The following is a 13004-nucleotide window of genomic DNA, read 5'->3' as shown; positions in this document are numbered from 1 at the left end:
TCCATCCAGGTGCCTACAGAGGTGTTAGCCTATCATGTTGTGTGAGCTTTTATCACTAATCGCTTCAGCGGATGACACACAGAGTAATTATCAGGCTGACATGTAACACTTAAAAACGGACTCTAACAGGCGCTGAACCAGGGAGGCTTGCTATCTCTTTTGCTACCTGTGGCAGCAATCTGCTTTTAATAGTGCAGACATAGAGGAGGTATGAATAGACATGTTGCCATGACTCTTACCCACTGGGCTGCATGTATTCACTGAGTCGACTCTTGGACTACAACAAGCATGTATTCTGATTGCCAACTGTAGTAGTCTTGTCACGACTGTCGGATGAAGTAGACCAAGGTGCAGCATGGTGAGTGTACATTTTCCTTTTTATTGAATGTCGCCAGCAAAACCAATAAACAATACAAAACGACCGTGAAGCTTACAGGGCAAAGTGCCACAAACAAAGACTACCCACAAGGACAGGTGGGAAAAGGGCTGCCTAAGTATGGTTCCCAATCAGAGACAACGATAGACAGCTGTCCCTGATTGAGAACCATACCCGGCCAAAACAAAGAAATACAAAACATAGAAAATAGAACATAGAATGCCCACCCAAATCACACCCTGACCAAACCTAAATAGAGACATAAAAAGGCTCTCTCTGGTCAGGACGTGACAAGTCAGTTGAATGTGGCACTTGATAATCAACTGTCTAATCATACTCTTTGTGGAGTGATTGACCTGTGCTCAGCCACTGTCTCCTTGCAACATGATGCAGGCAAATGATGAGAAAATAAACTGCTGCAATAGGGTGAAGGCAGAGGTTGAATATGAGTACAGGCAGAGAGAGAGAGAGGTAGAGAGAAGGAAAGAGAGAGACTGTCACGACTTCCGCCGAAGTCGGCTCCTCTCCTTGTTCGGGCGGTGTTCGGCGGTCGACGTCCCCGGCTTTCTAGCCATCGCCTGTCACGTCCTGGCCAGTATAAGGGTTAATTGTTATTGGAGTTTGGTCAGGACGTGGCAGAGGGTATTTGTTTTATGTGGTCCGGGGTGGTGTTTTGGTAAAAGGGTGTTTGATGTAGTATTTCCGGGTTTTTGGTTTATGGTCTATGTTTATGTATTTCTATGTGTAGTCTAGTAAGTGTGTTTCTATGTAGAGTTAATTGGGGTGGACTTCCAATTGAAGGCAGCTGTGTGGTGTTGCCTTTGATTGGAAGTCCTATATTAGTTCTGTGTTTAGCCTTGTGCCTTGCCAGACTGTCTGTATATCGTTCGTTCACTTGTTTTGTTATTTTGGTGTTCATTTTGGGAAGTTAATAAACGTCAAGATGAGCTTACACATACCTGCTGCATTTTGGTCCTCCATTACCGACGAAAACCGTGACATCGCCGCTCCATTTTTCATGTATCCATTTGTTTTGTCTTGTTCTCTGCACACCTGGTTTTCATTCCCCAATCAATTCATATGTATTTATTCCTCTGTTCCCATCATGTCTTTGTGTAGGATTGTTTGTGTTACGTGTATTTTGATATTGAGGATATTGTTACGCGCATTACTTTTTGTCTATGTTCCGTGTTTTGGGCACATTTTATGTTATTTTTGTGCTGTCATTTTGACCGGAATAAAAGTGCGCCTGTTCACTACACTCTGCTCTCCTGCACCTGACTTCGCCTCCGATACACACTCCTAACAGAGACAGACATACAGTTGTAGGATCTTAATTGACCCAGTTTGCTATAGCAGGAAAATAATTGTGCAGCAACAGGAAATGTGAATTATTATGTGGATAATAATTAATGGAGATTTTTTTGTAGGGTTTGATACATTGTTTATTTAGGCAAATCAAGTCTGACATTTTAAAATGGAAAATACAAACTTACAAAGCCTTTTGTAATACAATACAAGTTTGCATTTCTTGTTCTGCAGTACAAATCTCAGAAACAAAAGAGTGATCAACTTAAGATCCTACATCTGTACAGACAGACAGACATACAGACCTTCAGGCAGACTTGGTCTATAGAAATAGGCCGTTTCAGTGTTCTGAGTGGATATGTGGATAGGTAACTAACTCGATGATGTCACAATGCCCCTTTTCCAGGGACGGAGCACTAGTTATTATAAGGGAACATTATGAGGTAACATGTTGCCAAGGAAACACACTTATGTCATAATCTAAGACCACATTAAAACTGTCAGACAAGCTCAGGTAGAGCGCATTAGCTACATTTGAATGATCTCTCAACCGATAACTGATTTGATTGATTACAACAATACCTTGTTACAACAACCTTGTCGTGACATGGGTCAGAGACTAAGTGACCCTGTCCCTGAGGTATCCCCTAGGGAGAATCCAAAGGAGACACAGGAACATAAAGATAAACCCAAGGAGAAGAGGATCCCTCAAGCCCTGACCTTTCTTCAGCTGTTTACACTGCTGAGCTGCGTCAAGGTGAAGAAAACACCCTTTGATCCCTCCCAGAGTGGTGAGGGGAGAAAGGGAACGACGATAAACGAGACGAACAACAATAATGACTCTGATACTGGTGAGTGTTAGGAGTTGTATATTGATTAGTGCTGCTACATAGTACAATTATTTAGGCTTCACATGGAAAAAAACAGGTCACATGTCTTAGAAATGTTTCACTTACAGGCTTGGACTACTCTGCAGGTGACGTGAAAAGGATCAAGGACAAGAGTAAAGGAAAGGTTGGGGGAGAGAAACATTGCATTGAATCTCAGGACCACAAATGCAGAACCACACCGGAAAAAGAAAAATACATTAAACAAAGACCTAACTCGGTAAGACATCAAAATGTGCTTATTAATGAGGATTTACCAATGCATTTGACAGCTGATAATGACCACAATAAGGAAAACACAGCATATTGTGTTGATTTTAATCCTTTGACAAGGCTTGACAAATGTGATAATGTCACAATGCCCCTTCGGATGGGGTAGGCCCTAATAGTTATTAGGAAAAGTCTATACGGAATCCATGGAACGTCCCAACTCTGACCTTTGACGTTGAAATTGAAATGTTTAAGGTAAGGGTTAAGGTTAAGGTAGGGGTTAATGTTAGGGTTTAGGGTAGGGACGTCCCAAGGATCACGGACAGCACTAACCCTATTTATTATGGGGTAACATTATGACATGGAAACACACTTAGGAAATAATATTTGCTGCCAATCAAGCTAGAGCTCATTGGCTACATATATTCAACATTGATATTGTAGTTTGAAATATCAGTAGATTTCTAACTGATGTACTGATTGCGACACTGAGGTCTCCCCAAGGAGAAAGCAAAGGAGACCCAGCAGAAAGAGAAGAAGAGCACCCATCCAGCTGTGGCGGCCCTGCAGCTGTTCACTCTCTTCTGCTGTGGTGGGAAAGTCAAGCTGAGGAAGACTCGTCCCTCTCAGAACAGACAGAGTAGAAAGGACCAGAACAAAGATAATGCATCTGATACTGGTGAGTGTTATGGGGTGTCTGTTGATTAGATATAGATTGAGATTGGCTCCACTTGGAAGAAAGTGTCTTCAAAATCAAAATGTCTAATCTACACAGGCTCGGACTTGTCTGGAGGTGATGTTACAACCAAAAGGGTAAAGGACAAGAGTAAGGGAAAGGTGGGGAGGGAGAAAGACCAGACTGAATTTCAGCTGTTGAAATCATCTCAAGACCACAAACCCATAAGTACAACACCAGAAACAGACAAGGGAACTAATTCGGGACAAAGACCTAACTCTGTGAGACAACCAAACATGCTATATCATATTTTATTGTGAGCAAAATATCTTTCCCATAATGCTGTGTCATCATTGGGTGTTACAATTGTGTTATGCAGGAAAATCGAAGGACACCCCGGCAAGTGAAGACCCCTGTGGAGGAAATTTACATAAGACCTGACTCTCCGACTCTACCACGTGCCCACGTAAGTTACTGAAACCTAAATTACTATACGGACAGACAGAGATTCAAACATCTAGACACTTTCCCCTATGACCTCAACCTAACCACCCTTTTCCTCCGTGTAGAGCTCCCTCTCTCAGTTTTCCCTGGCAAGGAACCTGCCCATCCACCTGTTGGAGTGGCAGCTACCTGGAGTCCCTCTGACCACCTCGTCTATGGCAACTAGGACAGAGAGAAAGCCATCCTCTACCAACACTTCGACACACGCACAGATGGAAACACAGACAACAGATATGAACACAGACTCACAGACCACTGCCACCTCTCAGAGCCAGATCTCCACGGTCTCATCGGAGACCATGATAGATGTTCACACGTCAGACTCCATTACCCAGACCTCCACTCTTGACATGGCCCTGACACCTGACAGCACTAAGGACATGATCACTACTGATGAGGATGTGAAGGATGACTCTGCTAAAGATTTGATCTCCACCCTAACAGACACCTCTATGGAGAAATCCATCAGTGAGATCAGCCTGAAAGACCTCATCGCTGAGTATGAAGATGACAATGAGCTGAAGGATATGGCTGCCTCCGCTATCCCTGATACTGATAATGCCAATGAGGATGCAAAGCTGCTGGAGCATGCAGCACTTTATGACTTCATGTTGACAGTGGAGACCGAGCTGCCTCTGCATCTCTGAAGAGTCAATAGGCCTAATGAACATTTCAATGTAGCAAAAGCTATACTATGATCAATTAATAAAACATTTTTTATGCAGCAAATTCTCACTACTGTTGACATGTGACGCAGCATGTTTAGATTAGGCCTATTTGTTTGAATTCACCAAAAATAATAAATATTACTGCCTTGGGAACAAGCAAACCACTACAGGTAGGGGAGAGTGAATACATCAGCATAGAGTTCATTTGGACAATAATGATCCATAGGCATATTGCATTCTGTAATGTATGAAATAACATTCACCTGCAGCGAATACAAATCTGATGTGTTCTATTTTCTCCCTCTGTCCTTCCCTCCCACATCCAGATGAGGTTTATATTGTCATGTTATCCAGCCCTTAAACTGTTTAGCATTTTAATAACACCTCGCAAACTCAGGGCCTAATTACCTTTGTTTCAAATGCATCAAATAGTCCTCCTATCACCACATATCTGGGCCACCTGAAGGTGCTGTGTTACTGGTGGGTTTCCAACAGATTACAGGGAGATTGGTTAAGTAAGTCAACCTAAATAAGGATGGTGGGAACATCCTCATACTACAGCACATCATTCTCTTTGCCTATATTACAGGAGGGGAGGATATATTGGTGTCATCAGAGTAATTGATTAGCACACATACTGTATGTGTCGTTTTATCACCTTGAATGTCGACAAAATAGAGAGCTTTGAAACTATTCAATTAAGTGTTAAAATACCAGGTGAAAAATGCTCCGTTAGAAAATCACTTTGAGAATTTAGGTATTTTATGAAATCTCACAGGTAAGATTTCGGTCAAACTTTACTTTTCTGTCTCTGTCATGCCTGTGGTCACCAGCTGTACAGCCTCCCCAGAGCTGCATATTCCAGTGACCTACATGCATGGATAATGAGCTGAGAAGTAGTAGTAGCAGCACATCGTTTAGGGCTACAGCCAAGCTGTCCTTCACCTGAGAATCCCCCTAGTTGTACATGAGTGCACTCTCCACAATAAAGATCAGCCTGACATCAACATACTGTTGACAAAGTAGACATGGAATGAAATCAACATAACATAGATACTGTACATGTATGTAATTAAACATGACGTTTTTGATGACTGTTAATCTAGAAAAGATGCAGAACATATTATTCTCAGAATGGGGAGGGAGAGAAGAGAGAGGGGGATGAATGGGTGGATATAGAGGAGACACAGTAGGAGGGATGGTGGGATGTGTCCATCTATGAATTCAAATATTAATCTACCCAATAAGGGGATCAAAGGGTCTCTCACCCAGGTGTACACACAGACATGCACGTACAGTCAGACATGCACGTACACACACAAAAGCACACACACACGCTCACACCCACTCCTCTATCCACATGAAGTGGTCAGGGCATCACAGTGATCTAGTTACATGGACATTGAGGCGGCAGGGTAGCCTAGTTGTTAGAGCGTTGGACTAGTAACCGAAATGATGCAAGATCGAATCCCCAAGCTGACAAGGTACAAATCTGTGGTTCTGCCCCTGAACAACGCAGTTTACCCACTGTTCCTAGGCTGTCATTGATAATAAGAATTTCTTTTTAACTGACTTGCCTAGTTAAATAAAGGTAAAATAAATTGAGAAAAGGCATTTCATTCCACTAGAGACAGTAACATTGATGAGGTCTCCAACAAGTCTGTGAATCAAAAGATTACATCATCATTTTAATCCAAGTACTTTTCATATGACTGCACAGTTAGATACATATTACTACAGTGAGGACCATTAATAGAGATCCACACTCTTTTCACACTTCGGTAGGCTATCTATGCCAGGTGCTATTCTAGATCCTGAGCTACGAGTATCCATTGACCTGGCCCATCATGGCTTTAACTGACCAGTCTATCCACAGGGGGATACTACTGACAACACATTGAAAGTGGGTGGGGTTATATCCTGCCTGTTTGGCCCTGTCCGGGCGATTCGTCGGATGGGGCCACAGTGTCTCCCGACCCCTCCTGTCTCAGCCTCCAGTATTTATGCTGCAGTAGTTTATGTGTTTCGGTGGGCCAGGGACAGTCTGTTATATCTGGAGTATTTCTCCTGTCTTATCCGGTGTCCTGTGTGAATTTAAGTATGCTCTCTCTAATTCTCTCTTTCTCTCTTTCTTTCTCTCTCTCTCTCTTTCATTCTTTCTTTCTCTCTCGGAGGACCTGAGCCCTAGGACCACGCCTCAGGACTACTTGGCCTGATGACTCCTTGCTGTCCCTTGTCCACCTGGCCGTGCTGCTGCTCCAGATTCAACTTTTCTGCCTGCGGCTATGGAACCCTGACCTGTTCACCGGACGTGCTACCTGTTCCAGACCTGCTGTTTTCAACTCTCTAGAGACAGCAGGAGCAGTAGAGATACTCTGAATGATCGGCTATTGAATGCCAACTGACATTTACTCCTGAGGTGCTGACCTGTAGCACCCTTGACAACCACTGTGATTATTATTATTTGACCCTGCTGGTCATCTATGAACATTTGAACACCTTGGCTATGTTCTGTTATAACCTCCACCCGGCACAGCCAGAAGAGGACTGGCCACCCCTCATAGCCTGGTTCCTCTGTAGGTTTCTTCCTAGGTTCTGGCCTTTCTAGGGAGTTTTTCCTAGCCACCGTACACCTGCATTACTTGCTGTTTGGGGTTTTAGGCTGGGTTTCTGTACAGCACTTTGAGATATCAGCTGATGTAAGAAGGGCTTTATAAATAAATTTGATTTGATTTATAAATAAGGGAGAAAGACCAGACTGAAGTTCAGCTGTTGAAATCATCTCAAGACCACAAACCCATAAGTACAACACCAGAAACAGACAAGGGAACTAATTCGGGACAAAGACCTAACTCTGTGAGACAACCAAACATGCTATATCATATTTTATTGTGAGCAATTTACGGTCTGTAATGTGCTGTTTTTGCTGGCCCTGCTCATAGGACATGATGGACAGTGTGTGTGTGTGTGTCTTCAGAAATGTGTGTGCATGCATTCCTAGGCATGCATGCGTGGTTGCAAATTAATATATGTGTGTTTGTTTGTTTGTTTGTGTGTGTCTGTCTGTCTGTCTGTCTGTCTGTCTGTCTGTCTGTCTGTCTGTCTGTCTGTCTGTCTGTCTGTCTGTCTGTCTGTCTGTCTGTCTGTCTGTCTGTCTGTCTGTCTGTCTGTCGTGTGTGTGTGTGCATGTGCATGTTGTGTGTGTTTGTGCGTGCATACCTGCAAATCTATCGTTAGTGGTCTGAGCGAAATGGATAAACTACTGTGATCCATCCACTATCACTAATCGCTTCAGCGGATGACACACAGAGTAATTATCAGGCTGACATGTAGCACTTAAAAACGGACTCTAACAGGCGCTGAACCAGGGAGGCTTGCTATCTCTTTTGCTACATGTGGCAGCGATCTGCTTTTAATAGTGCAGACATAGAGGAGGTATGAATAGACATGTTGCCATGACTCTTACCCACTGGGCTGCATGTATTCACTGAGTCGACTCTTGGACTACAACAAGCATGTATTCTGATTGCCAACTGTAGTAGTCTTGTCACGACTGTCGGATGAAGTAGACCAAGGTGCAGCATGGTGAGTGTACATTTTCCTTTTTATTGAATGTCGCCAGCAAAACCAATAAACAACACAAAACGACCGTGAAGCTTACAGGGCAAAGTGCCACAAACAAAGCTACCCACAAGGACAGGTGGGAAAAAGGGCTGCCTAAGTATGGTTCCCAATCAGAGACAACGATAGACAGCTGTCCCTGATTGAGAACCATACCCGGCCAAAACAAAGAAATACAAAACATAGAAAATAGAACATAGAATGCCCACCCAAATCACACCCTGACCAAACCTAAATAGAGACATAAAAAGGCTCTCTCTGGTCAGGACGTGACAAGTCAGTTGAATGTGGCACTTGATAATCAACTGTCTAATCATACTCTTTGTGGAGTGATTGACCTGTGCTCAGCCACTGTCTCCTTGCAACATGATGCAGGCAAATGATGAGAAAATAAACTGCTGCAATAGGGTGAAGGCAGAGGTTGAATATGAGTACAGGCAGAGAGAGAGAGAGGTAGAGAGAAGGAAAGAGAGAGACTGTCACGACTTCCGCCGAAGTCGGCTCCTCTCCTTGTTCGGGCGGTGTTCGGCGGTCGACGTCCCCGGCTTTCTAGCCATCGCCTGTCACGTCCTGGCCAGTATAAGGGTTAATTGTTATTGGAGTTTGGTCAGGACGTATTTGAGGGTATTTGTTTTATGTGGTCCGGGGTGGTGTTTTGGTAAAAGGGTGTTTGATGTAGTATTTCCGGGTTTTTGGTTTATGGTCTATGTTTATGTATTTCTATGTGTAGTCTAGTAAGTGTGTTTCTATGTAGAGTTAATTGGGGTGGACTTCCAATTGAAGGCAGCTGTGTGGTGTTGCCTTTGATTGGAAGTCCTATATTAGTTCTGTGTTTAGCCTTGTGCCTTGCCAGACTGTCTGTATATCGTTCGTTCACTTGTTTTGTTATTTTGGTGTTCATTTTGGGAAGTTAATAAACGTCAAGATGAGCTTACACATACCTGCTGCATTTTGGTCCTCCATTACCGACAAAAACCGTGACATCGCCGCTCCATTTTTCATGTATCCATTTGTTTTGTCTTGTTCTCTGCACACCTGGTTTTCATTCCCCAATCAATTCATATGTATTTATTCCTCTGTTCCCATCATGTCTTTGTGTAGGATTGTTTGTGTTATGTGTATTTTGATATTGTGGATATTGTTACGCGCATTACTTTTTGTCTATGTTCCGTGTTTTGGGCACATTTTATGTTATTTTTGTGCTGTCATTTTGACCGGAATAAAAGTGCGCCTGTTCACTACACTCTGCTCTCCTGCACCTGACTTCGCCTCCGATACACACTCCTAACAGAGACAGACATACAGTTGTAGGATCTTAATTTGACCCAGTTTGCTATAGCAGGAAAATAATTCTGCAGCAACAGGAAATGTGAATTATTATGTGGATAATAATTAATGGAGATTTTTTGTAGGGTTTGATACATTGTTTATTTAGGCAAATCAAGTCTGACATTTTAAAATGGAAAATACAAACTTACAAAGCCTTTTGTAATACAATACAAGTTTGCATTTCTTGTTCTGCAGTACAAATCTCAGAAACAAAAGAGTGATCAACTTAAGATCCTACATCTGTACAGACAGACAGACATACAGACCTTCAGGCAGACTTGGTCTATAGAAATAGGCCGTTTCAGTGTTCTGAGTGGATATGTGGATAGGTAACTAACTCGATGATGTCACAATGCCCCTTTTCCAGGGACGGAGCACTAGTTATTATAAGGGAACATTATGAGGTAACATGTTGCCAAGGAAACACACTTATGTCATAATCTAAGACCACATTAAAACTGTCAGACAAGCTCAGGTAGAGCGCATTAGCTACATTTGAATGATCTCTCAACCGATAACTGATTTGATTGATTACAACAATACCTTGTTACAACAACCTTGTCGTGACATGGGTCAGAGACTAAGTGACCCTGTCCCTGAGGTATCCCCTAGGGAGAATCCAAAGGAGACACAGGAACATAAAGATAAACCCAAGGAGAAGAGGATCCCTCAAGCCCTGACCTTTCTTCAGCTGTTTACACTGCTGAGCTGCGTCAAGGTGAAGAAAACACCCTTTGATCCCTCCCAGAGTGGTGAGGGGAGAAAGGGAACGACGATAAACGAGACGAACAACAATAATGACTCTGATACTGGTGAGTGTTAGGAGTTGTATATTGATTAGTGCTGCTACATAGTACAATTATTTAGGCTTCACATGGAAAAAAACAGGTCACATGTCTTAGAAATGTTTCACTTACAGGCTTGGACTACTCTGCAGGTGACGTGAAAAGGATCAAGGACAAGAGTAAAGGAAAGGTTGGGGGAGAGAAACATTGCATTGAATCTCAGGACCACAAATGCAGAACCACACCGGAAAAAGAAAAATACATTAAACAAAGACCTAACTCGGTAAGACATCAAAATGTGCTTATTAATGAGGATTTACCAATGCATTTGACAGCTGATAATGACCACAATAAGGAAAACACAGCATATTGTGTTGATTTTAATCCTTTGACAAGGCTTGACAAATGTGATAATGTCACAATGCCCCTTCGGATGGGGTAGGCCCTAATAGTTATTAGGAAAAGTCTATACGGAATCCATGGAACGTCCCAACTCTGACCTTTGACGTTGAAATTGAAATGTTTAAGGTAAGGGTTAAGGTTAAGGTAGGGGTTAATGTTAGGGTTTAGGGTAGGGACGTCCCAAGGATCACGGACAGCACTAACCCTAGTTATTATGGGGTAACATTATGACATGGAAACACACTTAGGAAATAATATTTGCTGCCAATCAAGCTAGAGCTCATTGGCTACATATATTCAACATTGATATTGTAGTTTGAAATATCAGTAGATTTCTAACTGATGTACTGATTGCGACACTGAGGTCTCCCCCAAGGAGAAAGCAAAGGAGACCCAGCAGAAAGAGAAGAAGAGCACCCATCCAGCTGTGGCGGCCCTGCAGCTGTTCACTCTCTTCTGCTGTGGTGGGAAAGTCAAGCTGAGGAAGACTCGTCCCTCTCAGAACAGACAGAGTAGAAAGGACCAGGACAAAGATAATGCATCTGATACTGGTGAGTGTTATGGGGTGTCTGTTGATTAGATATAGATTGAGATTGGCTCCACTTGGAAGAAAGTGTCTTCAAAATCAAAATGTCTAATCTACACAGGCTCGGACTTGTCTGGAGGTGATGTTACAACCAAAAGGGTAAAGGACAAGAGTAAGGGAAAGGTGGGGAGGGAGAAAGACCAGACTGAAGTTCAGCTGTTGAAATCATCTCAAGACCACAAACCCATAAGTACAACACCAGAAACAGACAAGGGAACTAATTCGGGACAAAGACCTAACTCTGTGAGACAACCAAACATGCTATATCATATTTTATTGTGAGCAAAATATCTTTCCCATAATGCTGTGTCATCATTGGGTGTTACAATTGTGTTATGCAGGAAAATCGAAGGACACCCCGGCAAGTGAAGACCCCTGTGGAGGAAATTTACATAAGACCTGACTCTCCGACTCTACCACGTGCCCACGTAAGTTACTGAAACCTAAATTACTATACGGACAGACAAAGATTCAAACATCTAGACACTTTCCCCTATGACCTCAACCTAACCACCCTTTTCCTCCGTGTAGAGCTCCCTCTCTCAGTTTTCCCTGGCAAGGAACCTGCCCATCCACCTGTTGGAGTGGCAGCTACCTGGAGTCCCTCTGACCACCTCGTCTATGGCAACTAGGACAGAGAGAAAGCCATCCTCTACCAACACTTCGACACACGCACAGATGGAAACACAGACAACAGATATGAACACAGACTCACAGACCACTGCCACCTCTCAGAGCCAGATCTCCACGGTCTCATCGGAGACCATGATAGATGTTCACACGTCAGACTCCATTACCCAGACCTCCACTCTTGACATGGCCCTGACACCTGACAGCACTAAGGACATGATCACTACTGATGAGGATGTGAAGGATGACTCTGCTAAAGATTTGATCTCCACCCTAACAGACACCTCTATGGAGAAATCCATCAGTGAGATCAGCCTGAAAGACCTCATCGCTGAGTATGAAGATGACAATGAGCTGAAGGATATGGCTGCCTCCGCTATCCCTGATACTGATAATGCCAATGAGGATGCAAAGCTGCTGGAGCATGCAGCACTTTATGACTTCATGTTGACAGTGGAGACCGAGCTGCCTCTGCATCTCTGAAGAGTCAATAGGCCTAATGAACATTTCAATGTAGCAAAAGCTATACTATGATCAATTAATAAAACATTTTTTATGCAGCAAATTCTCACTACTGTTGACATGTGACGCAGCATGTTTAGATTAGGCCTATTTGTTTGAATTCACCAAAAATAATAAATATTACTGCCTTGGGAACAAGCAAACCACTACAGGTAGGGGAGAGTGAATACATCAGCATAGAGTTCATTTGGACAATAGTGATCCATAGGCATATTGCATTCTGTAATGTATGAAATAACATTCACCCGCAGCGAATACAAATCAGATGTGTTCTATTTTCTCCCTCTGTCCTTCCCTCCCACATCCAGATGAGGTTTATATTGTCATGTTATCCAGCCCTTAAACTGTTTAGCATTTTAATAACACCTCGCAAACTCAGGGCCTAATTACCTTTGTTTCAAATGCATCAAATAGTCCTCCTATCACCACATATCTGGGCCACCTGAAGGTGCTGTGTTACTGGTGGGTTTCCAACAGATTACAGGGAGATTGGTTAAGTA

General features: G+C 43.0%; 2 protein-coding genes across 9 annotated transcripts; both read left to right on the top strand.

Moving 5' to 3' along the window:
- Window positions 1-1806: 1806 nt before the first annotated feature.
- On the top strand, window positions 1807-4709 carry LOC123725141 (serine-rich adhesin for platelets-like). Of its 5 annotated transcripts, none has more exons than XM_045689209.1 (6): window positions 1807-2535; window positions 2661-2791; window positions 3286-3460; window positions 3557-3738; window positions 3837-3923; window positions 4027-4709. In XM_045689209.1, exons 1-6 carry the CDS (start codon window positions 2223-2225, stop codon window positions 4606-4608), a joined length of 1470 nt encoding a protein of 489 aa, XP_045545165.1. In that variant the 5' UTR covers window positions 1807-2222; the 3' UTR covers window positions 4609-4709. The 5 variants fall into 5 exon arrangements, with proteins under 5 accessions (XP_045545165.1, XP_045545164.1, XP_045545163.1 ...); XM_045689208.1 differs by having other exon boundaries at window positions 1829-2535; window positions 2643-2791; window positions 3289-3460; window positions 4027-4708; XM_045689207.1 differs by having other exon boundaries at window positions 1831-2535; window positions 2643-2791; window positions 4027-4708.
- A 5020-nt stretch (window positions 4710-9729) lies between these two features.
- LOC106562303 (serine-rich adhesin for platelets) lies at window positions 9730-12565 on the top strand. 4 transcript variants are annotated; one of them, XM_045689201.1, is made up of 6 exons: window positions 9730-10391; window positions 10517-10647; window positions 11131-11317; window positions 11414-11595; window positions 11694-11780; window positions 11884-12565. In XM_045689201.1, the coding sequence occupies exons 1-6, from the start codon at window positions 10079-10081 to the stop codon at window positions 12463-12465; spliced, it is 1482 nt and encodes a 493-aa protein (XP_045545157.1). In that variant the 5' UTR covers window positions 9730-10078; the 3' UTR covers window positions 12466-12565. The 4 variants fall into 4 exon arrangements, with proteins under 4 accessions (XP_045545157.1, XP_045545156.1, XP_045545155.1 ...); XM_045689200.1 differs by having other exon boundaries at window positions 9733-10391; window positions 10499-10647; window positions 11143-11317; XM_045689199.1 differs by having other exon boundaries at window positions 9735-10391; window positions 10499-10647.
- Window positions 12566-13004: the final 439 nt, after the last annotated feature.

The sequence above is a fragment of the Salmo salar genome, chromosome ssa11, assembly GCF_905237065.1.
Source record: "Salmo salar chromosome ssa11, Ssal_v3.1, whole genome shotgun sequence".
NCBI classification, from domain to species: Eukaryota; Metazoa; Chordata; class Actinopteri; order Salmoniformes; family Salmonidae; genus Salmo; species Salmo salar.
The sequence above is the reverse complement of the archived record's forward strand: the minus strand, read 5'-3'. Positions and strand labels throughout refer to the sequence as shown.

Bases quoted from the DNA above. Each gene is read 5' to 3' on its own strand.
- LOC106562303 (XM_045689199.1), top strand. From the start codon at position 10,079: ATGATCTCTCAACCGATAACTGATTTGATTGATTACAACAATACCTTG. The intron at 10,392-10,498 runs GTGAGTGTTAGG...TTTCACTTACAG, and splicing joins CAATAATGACTCTGATACTG to GCTTGGACTACTCTGCAGGT. The intron at 11,781-11,883 runs GTAAGTTACTGA...TCCTCCGTGTAG, and splicing joins CGACTCTACCACGTGCCCAC to AGCTCCCTCTCTCAGTTTTC.
- LOC123725141 (XM_045689207.1), top strand. From the start codon at position 2,223: ATGATCTCTCAACCGATAACTGATTTGATTGATTACAACAATACCTTG. The intron at 3,461-3,556 runs GTGAGTGTTATG...TAATCTACACAG, and splicing joins AGATAATGCATCTGATACTG to GCTCGGACTTGTCTGGAGGT. The intron at 3,739-3,836 runs GTGAGACAACCA...TGTGTTATGCAG, and splicing joins CGGGACAAAGACCTAACTCT to GAAAATCGAAGGACACCCCG.